Source organism: Anas platyrhynchos, chromosome 1 (assembly GCF_047663525.1).
Source record: "Anas platyrhynchos isolate ZD024472 breed Pekin duck chromosome 1, IASCAAS_PekinDuck_T2T, whole genome shotgun sequence".
Lineage (NCBI taxonomy): Eukaryota > Metazoa > Chordata > Aves > Anseriformes > Anatidae > Anas > Anas platyrhynchos.
The window spans coordinates 63,319,746-63,334,061 of NC_092587.1; the positions used below are offsets into that span (position 1 = coordinate 63,319,746).

At 46.9% G+C, this 14,316-nt stretch overlaps 2 protein-coding genes and 1 long non-coding RNA gene across 7 annotated transcripts in view; 2 read left to right on the forward strand and 1 right to left on the reverse strand.

Annotated features, from left to right (window-relative positions):
* TMTC1 (transmembrane O-mannosyltransferase targeting cadherins 1) overlaps positions 1-8,695 on the forward strand; it is a 148,314-nt gene extending 139,619 nt beyond the window's left edge. The window contains exons 15-20 of the mRNA XM_027469147.3: positions 632-767; positions 1,207-1,351; positions 1,648-1,785; positions 2,199-2,321; positions 3,274-3,351; positions 4,104-8,695. Of these exons, the coding sequence (XP_027324948.2) occupies positions 632-767; positions 1,207-1,351; positions 1,648-1,785; positions 2,199-2,321; positions 3,274-3,351; positions 4,104-4,244 (761 nt within the window). The 3' untranslated portion in view covers positions 4,245-8,695. The remainder of the gene's footprint in view (positions 1-631; positions 768-1,206; positions 1,352-1,647; positions 1,786-2,198; positions 2,322-3,273; positions 3,352-4,103) is intronic.
* LOC140002731 (uncharacterized) lies at positions 7,371-10,286 on the reverse strand. Its single transcript, XR_011810027.1, has 2 exons — positions 9,979-10,286; positions 7,371-9,847 (listed from the first exon to the last, which is right to left on the reverse strand). It is a non-coding gene; the product is annotated as an uncharacterized lncRNA (long non-coding RNA).
* An 86-nt stretch (positions 10,287-10,372) lies between these two features.
* OVCH1 (ovochymase 1) overlaps positions 10,373-14,316 on the forward strand; it is a 37,883-nt gene continuing 33,939 nt past the window's right edge. For 4 of the 5 annotated variants that reach the window (XM_038173087.2, XM_038173090.2, XM_038173092.2 and 1 more), the window contains exons 1-4: positions 10,373-10,516; positions 11,931-12,047; positions 12,956-13,074; positions 13,783-13,880. In XM_038173087.2, the coding sequence (XP_038029015.2) occupies positions 10,465-10,516; positions 11,931-12,047; positions 12,956-13,074; positions 13,783-13,880 (386 nt within the window). In that variant the 5' untranslated portion in view covers positions 10,373-10,464. The remainder of the gene's footprint in view (positions 10,517-11,930; positions 12,048-12,955; positions 13,075-13,782; positions 13,881-14,316) is intronic. The other variant, XM_038173089.2, reaches the window with a different exon arrangement.

Below are 14,316 nucleotides of genomic sequence, written 5' to 3' on the forward strand. Positions count from 1 at the left end.
GCTGAATGTACTCAACTTGCTAAAACCTACCCCTGCAAAGTCTGTTTCTCAGGATTCTCTCCAAATATTGGAGCCCGTCAGCAGTTTTCCTTACACTTAATCTCTAGAAAGGCTGAGCTCTGACAACAGCATCAGAGGTTCTTCAGCGGCTCGAGCAGGTTTTTAGTGCTATTCCTGCTGTGCTCAAAGCTGCTGTGTGAGTGCTGTACCAGTGAGAGCTATAATTCCTGCACACCCCAGCCTCCTTTTTGGCATCCCGATCTGTGCTCACACTCCCCTGCCTCTGCCCGTCAGCCATCCCAAGCCCTGCTGTGTGCTGACATGCACTTTGGGGTGGTCCTCTCCCTCGCAGGTGGACAGAGGGGTTGCTGCTGGGGGCACACTCATCCTTCCCCAGCACCATAAAACTGCGGTGGGGTGAGTGTGCCACGCACAGTGCAGAGCTTCTCTGCTCCATGCCACACCTTGCTCTTCTGCTGTGACTCAGACATCACCTGGAAACACCTTCCCAAATTTCTTTCTCAAAATGGTTCCCGATAACAGCTGATAGAAAACCCAGAGCATTGCTTCATGCTGAATTTGCCACAGGATTTTTCTGAGGCACCGGTTTAACAGCCTTTTTGTCCTCCAGGGGCTCCAGAGAGAGCTGTGTCCCACTACAGGCAGGCCATCCGTCTGAGCCCAGCTCACCACGTCGCCATGGTAAACCTGGGCAGGCTTCACCGCTCCTTGGGGCAGAACAAAGAGGCTGAAGCATGGTACAAGAGGTAAGAATTTGAGGTGGGAGGCATAGATTTCCCTTGTCCCTGCACACATCTGTGCTAAAGTGCCTGCGATACCCAAATCTATCGCCGCTTCATGCTTGGGTTTTCCCACCCACCTTCTCCATCCATTTGAAATCAGATTTACTTCTGCTTATTTGGCTATTTTTTGGGGAGTGCTTGGAAAGAAAGCACTGACTCAGGCGGTGTTGACTTCTCTGGACCATTCCCAAGCCCCTAGGCAGGGCACGCTGCTGCTTTTGGATGGGGGATGCTCTGACAACAACATCAAAAGGTTTTCAGCTTTGTAGTGCTACTCCCACTGTGCTGAAAGCTGCTGTGTGAGTGCAGCACCAGCAACACTCCATCCCAGTGCAAGCCACACTTTGCTCATATGCTCTGATTCCCACATCACCTGGAAATCTCTCTTCTTCCCAAATTTCAGGGCACTGAAGGTATCCCGGAAAGCTGAAATCCTGTCCCCGCTGGGGGCTCTGTACTATAACACGGGGCGATACGAAGAAGCTCTGCAGGTTTACAGAGAGGCAGCATCACTGCAGCCTTCAAACAAAGAGATCCGACTGGCTCTGGTGAGTGTGGGATGAGCACATCCAAGCCAGGGCCACCCGTGGAGCAGGGTGGCCACGTGAGTGTGAACACTTCCAAGGCTCAGAGCTTGGCTCTCCCTCCACCCCAGCCACCCGGTGACTGTCTTTCCCACCCTTCTTGTTTCCCCTTCACTCCCTCCAACCTCACACCCTGTGTCTGAGCAGCTGGCTCTTACCAGCAGCCCCTGCCTTGTCAGAGAGCAGGAGCCTGTCACCAGCACTGTATATCAGAGGGCTGAGCTTTTTAAAATCATAACCTTTATAACATGACTCCATAGGCCCAGGTTTTAGCAATGATGGGGCGCACGAAGGAGGCTGAAAAGATGACAAACCATATACTCAGCGAAGATGTGCAGTGTCTGGAGTGCTACCGCCTTCTGTCAGCCATCTTCAGCAAGCAGGAGCACTATACTAAGGTACTGTGGTCGCGGGGCGTCCTCGTCCAGAGGGCTCACATCCAGAGCTCAGGTAGCATTTTACCTTCCATCTCTCCAGAGGTGTCATGTGTCTTAGCACACACCCAGGAGATTTTTTTTTTTCCCCACGAAAACCTTCTGGTTATCTAAGTAATGGTACTAAAGCCAAGCACTGTAGTTTTCAGAGGCTGCAAGCTCTTACTGCTCATGCTGCTGTCAGCCCCACTGCCCATCAGCCACAGGCATCTGAAACACCCATTTCCACATGTGGTAACTGTGGGGCAAGTAAGGGAAGGAGGATGATGATGTGTTGCTCTTCGGGGTCCTAGATTTGGAGGTCTTAGTGGTGGAGAGACCTGAGAAGGGGAAAGGTGCAGAATACAGTGATACAATGACCTCTTGCTTTTTCACAGGCACTTGAAGCTATAGATAAAGCTCTTCAGCTAAAACCAAAGGATCCAAAAATCTTATCAGAGCTCTTCTTCACTAAAGGAAACCAGCTAAGAGAACAGAATCGCCTTGATGAGGCTTTTGAGGTATGACTGCTATGAGCCCTATGGATAGTTTTATAGGTTAAAAGATAAAATTAACTCAATGCATCTAATAGTCCATGGTGTGCACACCCTGCCTGTTGGCTTTGGGAGCTCATCAGTTCATCAATGATACAGCTAAAGCTATGAAGCAACCAACTTTGCCAGAATTAGTTGGATTTTTTTTTCCTCAATAGAGGACTGCTTTCTACCTTTCACAAATAGCCCTTTTTTACTCAAGTGTGGAAGTAGAGCTCCCTGCTCTGAGAGGTTAACTCTGGGGTCATGGTTGGACTATGGAAGAGCCTAGGTCTTGTTGCACTGACCAGACCCTTGGTCCATCCTGCCTCAGCCCCTCTCACTGGCAATGGCCAACTCCAGGACGGCTCAGCTGAAAGCACACACCATGTCATTATATCTCACCTTATTAACTAAGTGCTGGCACATGGGCTTATCCTGTGGAGCAAGAGGCTTGACAGCTCAGAAATTATGTTAGCACTTAATAATAGCACAGAAAATTATGTTATTGGGACAGACCTGACTATTCTCAATATCCCTAGAGATCTCTATTACTCCAAATTAAAGCCTCGAGGATAAGGAGCACCACAGCCCAGACATGGCTTGTGGTGGCAGACACCTGCCCAGGGAAATGACCTGGATGAGCAGCAGACCCCAGTGGTGCAGGGCAGCAAGGATAGGGTCACAGTGGTTGGTGTGGCTCCTCATGCAGCTCTGTGGGCAGGGAGAACCCATGAGATGAGCTCCACAGTGGAGCAGTAAGTTCTGGCACCTCTACTGCAAAGACACTGCAACTTAGCGTGTGTGCTGTGTATGAGAAGGATTTGAAATTATATTTTAAAGGGATTTAGAGGGAGAGGAAAGTTAGTTTCTGGTTTTAGAAACTGGCTTTGTTTGTAGACCGAGACTCTTAACCTAAAAATGTTTTGTGTTTATGTAGAGCTATAAACGGGCTGTGGAGCTCAACCCAGACCAAGCGCAGGCCTGGATGAATATGGGAGGCATTGAGCACATCAAGGTATGACAACGTTGTGTTTCCTTAAGCTGTCAGCTACCGAGACTGCTACTTAGGACAGCAAGCTAAACTTGCTTCAGACTGCCAAGACTGCAGCTCTGGTCAGGTTTATGACCAGTAAGAGTCCTCAGCATATTTTATTCAAAAAGGAGGAAAGTCTATTCCACTCCAGATAAATTTTTCCATCCAGGTTGCTTGGGAATATGTAATGTAAATCCCATATTTTTAAGAGGGCAGGCTACAAGGAACAACCTGCCCATCTCTAAAGTTTTCCTACATGAATTGTTGACCTGCCTTAAAAAACTGTCACTGTGAGTCAACCTTTAAAACTCCTTTCTACCTAATAAATTTAATAAAGATGTCTAATGCAGAATGCTGGCATAAAATTATGGAAATAGATGGGTAGCCCTGTGGCTTCTTACCTTTTTGAATACTTTAGGATATCATAATGATTTGGGTCCTAAGGAGTCACATTGTGTGACTTCCTCAAGGTATCCTGTTTCTGAGTAAAATTAACTCTTCTGATACAACATAATAGAAAAATGTAAATCTACTTTGTGCCATATGTGTTGGTTCGAGTTTACGCTAGCAGTACTTGGTGACCCATTTCATAATAAAGAAGTATTCTCATTATTTAATAATGTCAAGTTTTATAGACATTTTTCCCTTCATAGTATGGTCTTCACCACTGCCAAGCAATGAACTTTTGATGTCAGGGAATGTAAAATGAGATCTCTCACTCATTTTCTTTGTAGGGAAACTACATCACTGCCCGTGCCTACTATGAGACAGCTTTGCAGCTGGTTCCAAACAGCAAGTTGCTGAAGGAGAATCTGGCCAAATTGGATCGCTTAGAAAAACGGTTTCAGGAAGTCCAGGAGAAAGATCAGACATAGCATTCAGTCACACCAGTGGAAGGAAACTCGTGCTTCTTGGAGAAGAATGCGGTGGAAGCCTATTGCTTGAAGTGATGCTGAAGGAACTTTGACAGGACTCAGAATTATGGAAGGCAAATTGTGAATGCATGCTTGTTTGACCAAAGTTACAGGAGGCACTCAGTTCCTGTGGGACGTGCTGGAGAACAAATGAAAACCTTCCGTTATTCAAGATTTATGTTTAGGCTGAACCCATTTTAATCACACCAGGAGTGTGGGTGGGACATAAAACTCCAATATCACGGTTATCACTGGGGAAACCATGGAGACAAAGCACTCATTCATTGCAGCGGGGTGAAGTAGCGTCTCCTGTTACTCAAACAGTCTCACCTTGTCCACAGAAAGTACCACTGATGGGCTTCATTGCAAGTGTTGCCAGATCCATCTGAGCCAGGAAAGATTGTCCTAATGGTCACATAAAAAGGTTTTAAGGGGTTGATGGTGAGGAAAAGGTGGCCATTCATACAGCTCTAAATGTGATTTGAAAATGATTCTAAAGAAAGGGAAAATAGTATCTGAATATCACCCTAACAGGATAATTGTACAAGTAGGACAAAAGATCCTTTGAGCGAAAACCTCAGCTGAATGTTTTACTCATAAGATAGTCATTTTGTAATAATTCCGGTTCATGATATGAATATTGTCAAAAATCATATAGCTTTACCCTTTTCTCTCTCCCTGCAGGCCAAATAATTATTACTCTGAAAAAAATGGAAGTATCTAAAGGCAGTGGGAAACTCTAGGATTACTTGTCTTCCTGTCCAGTCTCCAGTAAAAACAAAACAAGACAAAAACCATCTAATCTGATTGGTGTAGGAGGTAATTTAAAGCTACAGAGAGATTAGGGATGATTTGGTAGGCTGGGAAGGTACTAAGGAGGTTTTTTTATGGGTGTGCAGGGACCAAGCCCACTCATTATGGTGATAACACTGACAAAACACTTTGTCAAAGTGTTCTCACCCCCTCCCACAAAAGATACAGAAAATGAGCTCTAGCTGATCAGTCATAAATCTGTATTTTTTTAAAAACCAAAGTGGGAAAACAAGTTCTCTGCAGAAGTGGGGCTTTTATTTTTGAGCTTTATTTATTTAACTTATAGTCAAATAATTAATATATTGTCTCTGGTTTATACAAATTGGGCAGTGTCATTCGCAGCTGGCCACATGGCTGGCCATTGGGACTTGCATTTTTGAAGTAAGAAGAGTGCAGCAGCACAAAGGTTCCCCCAATGCTATTTCTAAAGCAAATGGCTGCTTCATTTAAAAAGCCTGGTGTATTGCTGCTGCTGTTGGTCAAATTTTTGACACACAGCAGCTGTGTTTGGTGCTGAGAGGGAGGCCAGACTGGCAAAGGCATCTGCTCAGCCAGAGTCTGAGTGCCAGCTGGAGCCATGGTGAGGCTGGACTTGTGGGCTACCAGGCCCTCCATCCACGTAAGGCCAAGGCCCAAGAGATCAGCCAGTGTCTGCAGCTGGGCAGAGGCTGGCTTCTCAGGTTTGTGGGAGGGAGAGACCTTCGGTGGGGGAAGGTGCTGACAAATTTCTGGGCTCTTCCCTTCAAACCAGCTTCGTTAATGCCAAGGGAGCAGCTGGGTCCCAGGCAGTTCTTTTCCTGGTGGATTTTCCCTTCTCTGTTCAGTTTCCTACTTTCCTTTTGGAGGCTGAGGGTAGGTGTGAGGGCTTGGGGCTGGATCAGCAGCTCTTGTCCTGTTGCACAACTTTTAAAGCCATAGGCTTACTGACCCAACATTTCTGCGGGTTCCCAGTGCACGTGCTCCACGGGGCACCTTGCACAGAGTAGCTTTGCACAGCCCAGACACTGCCGGACTGGCCAGGAGGAGATGGGGGGAGTCCCTGTGGGATGCTGTGTGGTTAGGGGAGATAACGTCTCATTTAAAAAGTATATCAGCTATAAAGTTCGTCTCATAAAGATATATTAAATAAATACTATATATTCTACAAGCCACACGGCAGTGTGGCTTGAAATTGTGGCCGATGACACATATTTTTTCAACTATAAAAGAAGTTGTATTTTTTATATCAATGCTTTGTGAGGGGGGTGACTTGGTTTTGTGTTTTTAACTTTGGCTTAAAGCTTCGTTTGTCTTTCCCGAGAGACCTGGTACAAATGATGGTCTCATTCTTGTCCTAGAATCCAATCAAAACCGTCTTGGCCTCCGAAACCTGGCACATGTGTATGATCAAGTTTTGGGTGCCCCCTCCCAGATCCTGGGAAAGGATTACCGTTTTTGTAATGCTGTCTTACTTGCAGAATGATGTAGAAAGATGATACCAACATTCCAGTGAGAAGACATGTCATATATTCATCCACTCTCCTGAAATAGGCTGGTAACGTATCCACGTAGGATAATCCCAGCTGAACTGGGTTATGTTTATATGATGAAAGGCTGACTCTCCACATTTCTGAGCTGGGTTTATGGTAGTTATGCAGAGAGGAGCACTCATTAATGAACCTTGTGTTCCTGAACCAGCACTTTATACCCCATCTATGCAGGATGATGGTCTGTAAGTTGGCAGAGTATTTGGAGAATGATGCAGGCCATGAGCTACCAAAGCAGTTAAACCTTTGTGAAGTTTTGATCTGACTCCCTGTCTCATTGGTTTCTGTGCTAAAATGCTGTGTTTGTTCAGGACATTAATCTTGTGAAAGATTTATTGTAGGTAAAGCAGAGCAATGGAATGTAACATGAAATGGGTTACCTCCACCAAAAGGGAATGCTATTGTGAAAGATAAATAGAGCAACTTACCTTGTGATAAACTGGATATTATCCAAATTAATCATAGGGAATATCCTCTTCCTCTAGCATTGCGTGACTCATAAAATAATCAATTATAAATACATTGTTTTCTGCCAACTGCACTGCATGGTTAGCAAAGATTACAAATTAATAAATGGCTGAAGCTCTACATAGTGGAGGAGAGTTCATTCTTTGCGTAAGTTGCATTGGCTAAACTTCAATGCTCACCAATATTAAAGTGGAGAATTAACTCAGAATTGGTTAGACAGGGCTCCTGTGTACTCACTGTGCATTTTAATCCTAAATGAAAAACATAGTAATTGTGTTGCTTTTTCCTTTCCCCATGAATAACATTTTCAGCTGATGGATTTTGTTTGATTTTATTGCTTATTGAAGGTCCAGCATTCTTTTCTTCCATTCCTTTTCCATCCCTCAGGATAAATGATGCGGGGTGGGGTTGGGTGTATTTTCTATCTGTCATAGACTGCTTGGACTAGATTTTCCTAAAAATGTACAGGCAACTCGTCTTGGCCAAACAGTAAGTGAATGCAGCAGTGGAAATGACCTTCACTCCAGAGGTCTCAGCGAGGACGGGGTGTGTGAGCATGCACGTGGGTGTAAGAAATCTTAAGACAAAAAATGCAAAATAAAGAGCCTAACTTGCAGGGGAGACTGGACACCATTTAAACTGTTTAAAAACACATCTCAAGCTCTCAAAAGTTATGGAAACCAGGGCAAAGATGGTATACAATATCTGGTTAAGGAAGGTAATTGTCATTCCAATTTTAATGATTAGGCCATTGAGAATATATGATTTTTTGCCCCATCTGTCCTCCAGACCAGTGAAACAATTCATATGCGCTTAAGTCTCCTAAAACTGTATGTGCATTAAATTGACCAAGTGCTCAATTTCAATTTTTCATGTATTGAAATTATGTACAATCTTTGGGAAAAAAATAGCTCTTACAAGTTTTTTTTTCCACCAACTTTCAGTTTCAAGCAGCAATTTCCAAATGCACCAGTTTTGTTTTCATGTACGCTTAAACCCAGCAGCAGCAAAACTATATATATACATATAAAAAAAATAAAAATAAAAAAACAAAAAAGGGAAAAAAAAAAGAAAAAAAGGCAAATGTGCTTGGCATTCACTAGTGTTTCAGTGTGGCAAAGTTGCTTCAGATAATCTCAATAACTTTGTGCAAAAGCTCATTGCCATGTTTGTACTGACTTGCTGAAATTTTTCTTCTGGAAAATACCCCCTGTGGTATCCTCTGTAAAAGTTACGGCTTCCACAACTGTATTACTGTAGAAATCTCTGCCTGAAGTGGATGTCACGCCGCGTGTTCCTATCATGTGGGAGTTGTTTGCATTGGCTGTTGTTCATATGGTTCTTATTTCTGTATCTAATTTTTTAAATCAGTTGTGCATATCTTTTTAAAAATTAAGAAAACAGCCCATGGATTACAAATCTTTTAAAAATAAATTCACACTTAGCAGCAGCTGGATGTGTGTCAGTGGTACAGGAATTTGCAAAGTCTTTGCTTTTTTCACTGTGGGATTTATGGCTAGATTTCACATAAAGGAGTTATGCTTGAAGTCTTTGCGAAAGAAAATGTATGTAAATGTCTATTTTATATAAAAAGTAAGAAAAGTATGTGGCGTGTCTGGTTTTATTCTGTTGGCTGTGAGGTCAGTCTGTTCCTTAGGACCAGCCATGAATAAGTTCCTCTGGAGGCGGAAAGGCCCAAGTTTCTTACTCTTATTCCTGTTGCCTTACATTTTACTCCTCAAGGAGTCCAGCTGATTGCTCACATAGGAGCAACTATACAGCACATGTATTTGAGTCTGGCCATATAAAATTATTAGAGTAAGCATTTTTTTGGAGCCTGAACATGGGAAAAGATGAGGGCTGATGCTTGCACATTGTCTTGATGATTTGGACTTGTTATGCTGCCCGTGTTGGGCTTTATACATCTGTCGGAAATGTATCGAACAAAGTTAAGCCTGTAGACTGTAAAGAGAAAAAAAGAACAGAAAGGATGAAGAAACTCATTTTGTTCTAATTCCCTGCTTCCTGGCAGATGTCCCCAGGTGCTCCTGCATGCTTCCCTGGGGCTTGGGTTCTCTCAGGGGATACATGATGGTGATGAACACATCTGTCGGAAATGGACCAGGAAGAAAATTGAAAGCCCTGACCACAAGGCATAGTGTTTCCTGACATCCTGGTGTGTGCAAAGCCCTCTGTAGTATGAAGGGGAATTGCACACTCACTTTGAAGACAGCCAGTACGCCCCGGGGTTCTCCCACATCCAGGCAGTGCAGGATTTTATAACGGAGCTTGCTACCCAGTGCCCCGCTGCCCAGGTTCTCCTTTGTTCAGGTGGATGCTCGTTACGCTGCAGAAATGAGATGTACCGCCAGCTCATAGCCCTGATCCTCCCCTGTGGAGAAGCGTGTGGATTGTCTCTCTCCAAAAGAACAAGGAATACAGCACGGTGGTAACATCTCCCTCTGCTGCTTGCAGAAATAGTTGGCCATCACTTTTATTACCCGAGGAAGGGAGGCTCCAGCTGCCCGCTGGCCTGCAGGGGGGCAGGCAGGGCCATGCAGCCCCCAGACTGTTCAGCAGCTCCTGTGATGGGCTGGAGACACCTAAGATACTGCCAAAAATACTGCTGTGGGTGACCCTGGGGCCCTGCGTGCCTGGAGGCACTGCAGCACCCTGGGGCTCTGCAGTTCCTGGCCCAAGAATAAAAGGCAGCTCTGTGCCCTGTTTGCTCTAACAGCATGTCGATAGCGGTCCTCCCTGTAAAAAAGATCAGGTTTCATACTCAGGGCAGCTGCCTGAAGCCTCCCTGTAAGCCCCAAAGACAAGAAGCTGCTGGATGTTTCAGACAGCTCTCTTGATGCCCTCTGGGTTAGGAGATGCAAACATACCTCCACGCCTTACAAACACAGCCATCAGCCCCACGTCTCCTGACACCCCACACTGCTCTTCTCAGTCCCACAGCTCCTGTCCAGCCTGGGCAAGGAGGCAGGGAGCCCATGGGGTGAGGATCCTGGCTGCATCACTCCTGTCTGCACCAGCTGTCCCCTGCAAAACCAAGAGAAACTTGCTTCAAACTGCAAGGGCTGAGGCAACTCCAGGGCCCGTGATGATGGTGAGGGAGATGTTGGGCCCTGACACTGTCCCTGGTGGCCCACCACAAACAGGAGAGCCCAGGGAGCTGGTGATCTCCAGTGAGACATAGCTGGAGAGCCTCCAAACCCACCTGGATTGCAGCCTCACCTGCCAAAACTGATTGGCCCCCTCAGCTATTAAAGGGGCTTGTTAATTTGAGGAGGGGAAGAGCTGGTTGTCTGGTGTGTGTGGTAGAGCACAGCCTGGGCTCAAGGCCTGGGCATCAGACACCTCCCTGGGCCATGGTGGCAACAGGGCTCCTTTTGCTGCTGTTGGTGTGTCTTGCTCAGTGTGGTGAGTCCCATGAGTGGGCTGGGGGACAGGGGTTTCTGGGGGTCTGCCACAGCGTGGGGCTAGAGCAGTGAGCCCTGGCGTGATGTGCTTCTGTATCAAAAAAAGTGAATGTACCCAGTTAGTTTTCATAAGCCATCCTGGGGCTTGGTGTGCTCACCCCTGGACCGCTGGGACTGGAAGGCTTTCTGACCCTCTACATCTAGGGGGTGGTTAACTGCTGTGGCTAACTGGTGGCCCTGGGGCAGTCTGGTTGGAGAAGTGTCTGGGAGAGCACTAAACAGCAGCATGTTCTCAAACCCTTCTTAGCTGTCCTCATGGATATCTATATCTCCTTGTCTGCTCCCACTTATAAAAACTATTTCAGGAATGCTTTTAGGTAAGAGGGGGAAAATAAGCACAGGGCAGGCTGCGAAGGGGGTCATGTTGGGCAGAAAAATGGTGATCTTCAAGTAACTTGCTCCTGGTAATGAAGCTATTGCTGAAAAGATCTGCCCAGCTGGAGCAGGAATAGGAAAATGAGCTAACTGCTGTTCCTCCCATCCTGGTCCAGTATGATGCTGGTCCTTCTGTTGCTAATGTTGTTTATTTCCCCCCCACCCCGATCCAAGAGAACAGTGTTTTCTCCATCATTTACCTCCCTGATAAAGTCTATTATTTTCTACTTCAGCAGTAGTCTTGCTGCTATAGCAATAATCACCACAGTCTCTTGTTGGGAAAGCCAGTCAGCAGCAGGGGCTAGGGAGAGCTTGGTCCAGGTCAATGGCTTAGAAAATTGTATCTGATTTTGTGACTGAGCTTTCTCTGGTAATAAATGCTCTGAGGCCAACTGTGGAGGCTGGGAAGTGACATGGGAATACGGTAAAATGTTGTATAAAAAGGCAGGGGGAGAGAGGCTGGGCGGCATGCAGCAGCAAGGAGCTCCAAGCCCTGCAGAGCCGTGATACAGCAAGAGCTGTGTGAGGATCTCCACAGCCTCACAGTGCTGCTGAGGTGGCCATGTGGGCAGAGGAAAAAGACATGGGCCCCTTAGTTCACTGTCACTCTTACAGGGTGGTGTGAGAGCTTGGGGGGCTCTCTAGTGCCTGTGGTGGGAAGGTTAAGCAAGGAGCCTTCAAGACTACACGTGGTCAAAGCGAAAGGGAGGGCTGGAGGGGTGGTGCTGTGGTGGGTAGTAGCATTCTGGATCTAGGCCCAGTCTGCTGGTGACTCCAGGGAGTTACTCCAGGCTCTTGCCAGGGCAAACATGGTGCAAATACCTCCCAAACTATGAGCACTGTGTTGTTTATGTTTGAATGGCTGAGAAAGGAACTTATATCCTGGCCTGGGAGGGGCAGGGGACCCCTCCTATTGGCTTGTTACCACAAGAAACACATGGGACAGGAGAGGTCAATAGCATGATTTTTGGCTGGTGCAGACACAGGCCAGGTGAAGGGTGTGGAGGAAGAGCTGCCATCCCCTCCTCAGCGAAGGAGCCAGAAGCCTGAAGCTATCCCTCTTCCAAAACCACCCAGCCTGCAGCAGCAGACCTCAGGTACAAACATTTACAGTCAGTTCCTTCTCTTTGTGCCCCAAGTGCTCTGTGGTGGCCCCTCAGGTGTGACCTGTGCTGTGATGACCATGTTCTGCATGGGAGGAGTGCTCCCCAACCTCCTCCACCCAGCCGGTGGGCTGGGCAGCATGCACGTTACACCCAGCTGGGTGAGGAGTGCTGTTTTTTTTTTTTCCCTTTATGCTTCCTTCCCAGGAACCATAAGGGATTGCCACACATCTATCTCCAACTGCACAGCTCAATGAAGCATCTAAAACTTAATCAGACCCAGCCATCCCTGGCTGGCCTCAGCTCTAAGTCAAACTTTCCCTGGGCTCCTTGTCCACATTTCTAAGGCGCAATTGGTGCCAAAAGCAACATGAGAAAGCTTTGTCTCCTTGCAATGTGTTTCGGGCAGAAGCCAAGACTGAGCGCTGGGCCAGCTCGATTCAGAGATGAGATCTTTCATGATGACTTTAGTTGCTCTGGTTAAGCGCTGCGGGGCACTGCTTAGATATGGAAGCTTTGAAATAATCAGCTTTGAATAAACTCAGGCACTTGTTACTTTTTTTTTTTTTTAAGTCCCAATTGCATTTTGTTAAGCATAACTAGACTACTGGATGAAATCTAAACTTGCTTTTTTATGACTGTGCACACACATTGTGAAAGCACCTCACAGGATACCTGAGCTTTGCACACATCAGCTTCTCATCAAGAAATGCAGGTTGTGTCTTTCCATTTACCTCCATAAAATTGCCTTCAGCTTGAAGCACAGGCTGGAGTCAGAAAAACCGTGACACCTGGCATTTGTCCCATTAATTCCCCACCTGCCAGAAGCATTTGAGGTGATGCAATTGAGCTTGTGGGGGCTGCCTCACTGCAAAGCACTCTTGTTTCTGTCCTCACTGCAGGTCTGAAATGTGGACTTCGTCCCATTGATCTAGAGAGCCCGGAGGATGTTCTGCCACTGGGGTTCTTCTCTCGGATTGTTGGAGGAAGAGAGTCAGTGCCTGGGGGACAGCCCTGGCAGGTCTGAGTGGCAATGTGTTCCCTCCTTCATGGGGAAGGGGGAGGAGAAGCTGGAGTAAGCTTTCTTTCCTCCTCAAGTCATTGAACACTGCTTGCTCAGGAGTGGAAGCTGCACTAAAAAAAAAGTCTCTCTTGCCTGCTTTTTCAGGCTGTTTGCCTCTAGAAGTGGGGAAGAATGAGCTGATCTAATGGTTAAGAAAAGATCTCTGGCTGGTGTGAGCTGATGCAGCTGCAGAGCTTTTGTGGGTCTGATGGGTTGTGTTGTACAGGCTTTGCAGAGGCAGACAGGATGAACAGACACTTTCTGGTGCCCTGTTACACAGGAAAGTCAGTGTTTATCACCTCTCTCTTCCCAAAGACCAGTCCCTACACATACAGCAACTTTGAGTTTTATGTGGGTGGTAGTGTGAAGGGTAGCAAGGTCCTTTAGGAGCATAGAGCAGTGTGCTGGGATCAGGTGGATGCCTCTGGATCCCTGGCTAGTGTCAAGCTCTGGGGATGCTCTTGCAGCAGTAATAAAGAGTGGGACCTCTGGCCCATCTTCTCTCTTGGGGTGTTCCAGGGTTTTGTTCCTCTCAAATACTGCTGGGGCTGAAGGCCTAGGGTCAGCAGCCACTTGGAAGTGACTTCTCTGGGATGATCTTTGGCCTCATTTTGGTAAGAAACAGGAGTCACCTCATCTGAAACATATCTGACCCTTTCTTTGAAGGTGTCCCTGAAACTGGGCCGTTTCCATATCTGTGGCGGCAGTCTGGTGCAAGAAGACGTGGCTATTACCGCTGCTCACTGCGTGGTCAACCTGGAGCAGTAAGTCCCCTGTACTCACTCCTGAAATGCCTCACAACTTGGGCTCCTGTTGTGACAGTGAGGGGGATCCTGGGCCCAGGGGTGGGGCCTGCTGTTCAGGGAGGGCAGAAGAGACACCTGTGGGGCTGAGAGGGACTAATGCTCTGCCACAGCTCTGTGGGAGGTGTCTCTATGGGGCCATGGGCCTGTGATTTGTGGCAGCACCCTGCTTGCCCCCGTTGGGGCTCTGCATGCTTGTCCCCAGAGCCTGAGGAGAGGGCTCTCCAGCACAGGGAGTCTGCAACCCAGATGCAGGTGTCCTGTTGAGTGCAAATATTATATATTTGTGTGGGGAAAAAAGAGTAGCCAAAAGGCTTTAGTGATGTGAGTCCCATGCGTGTCACCACAGCACAGTGTCAGAGTGACCCTACTGGGCCTGCTGCAGAGTAATACCCAC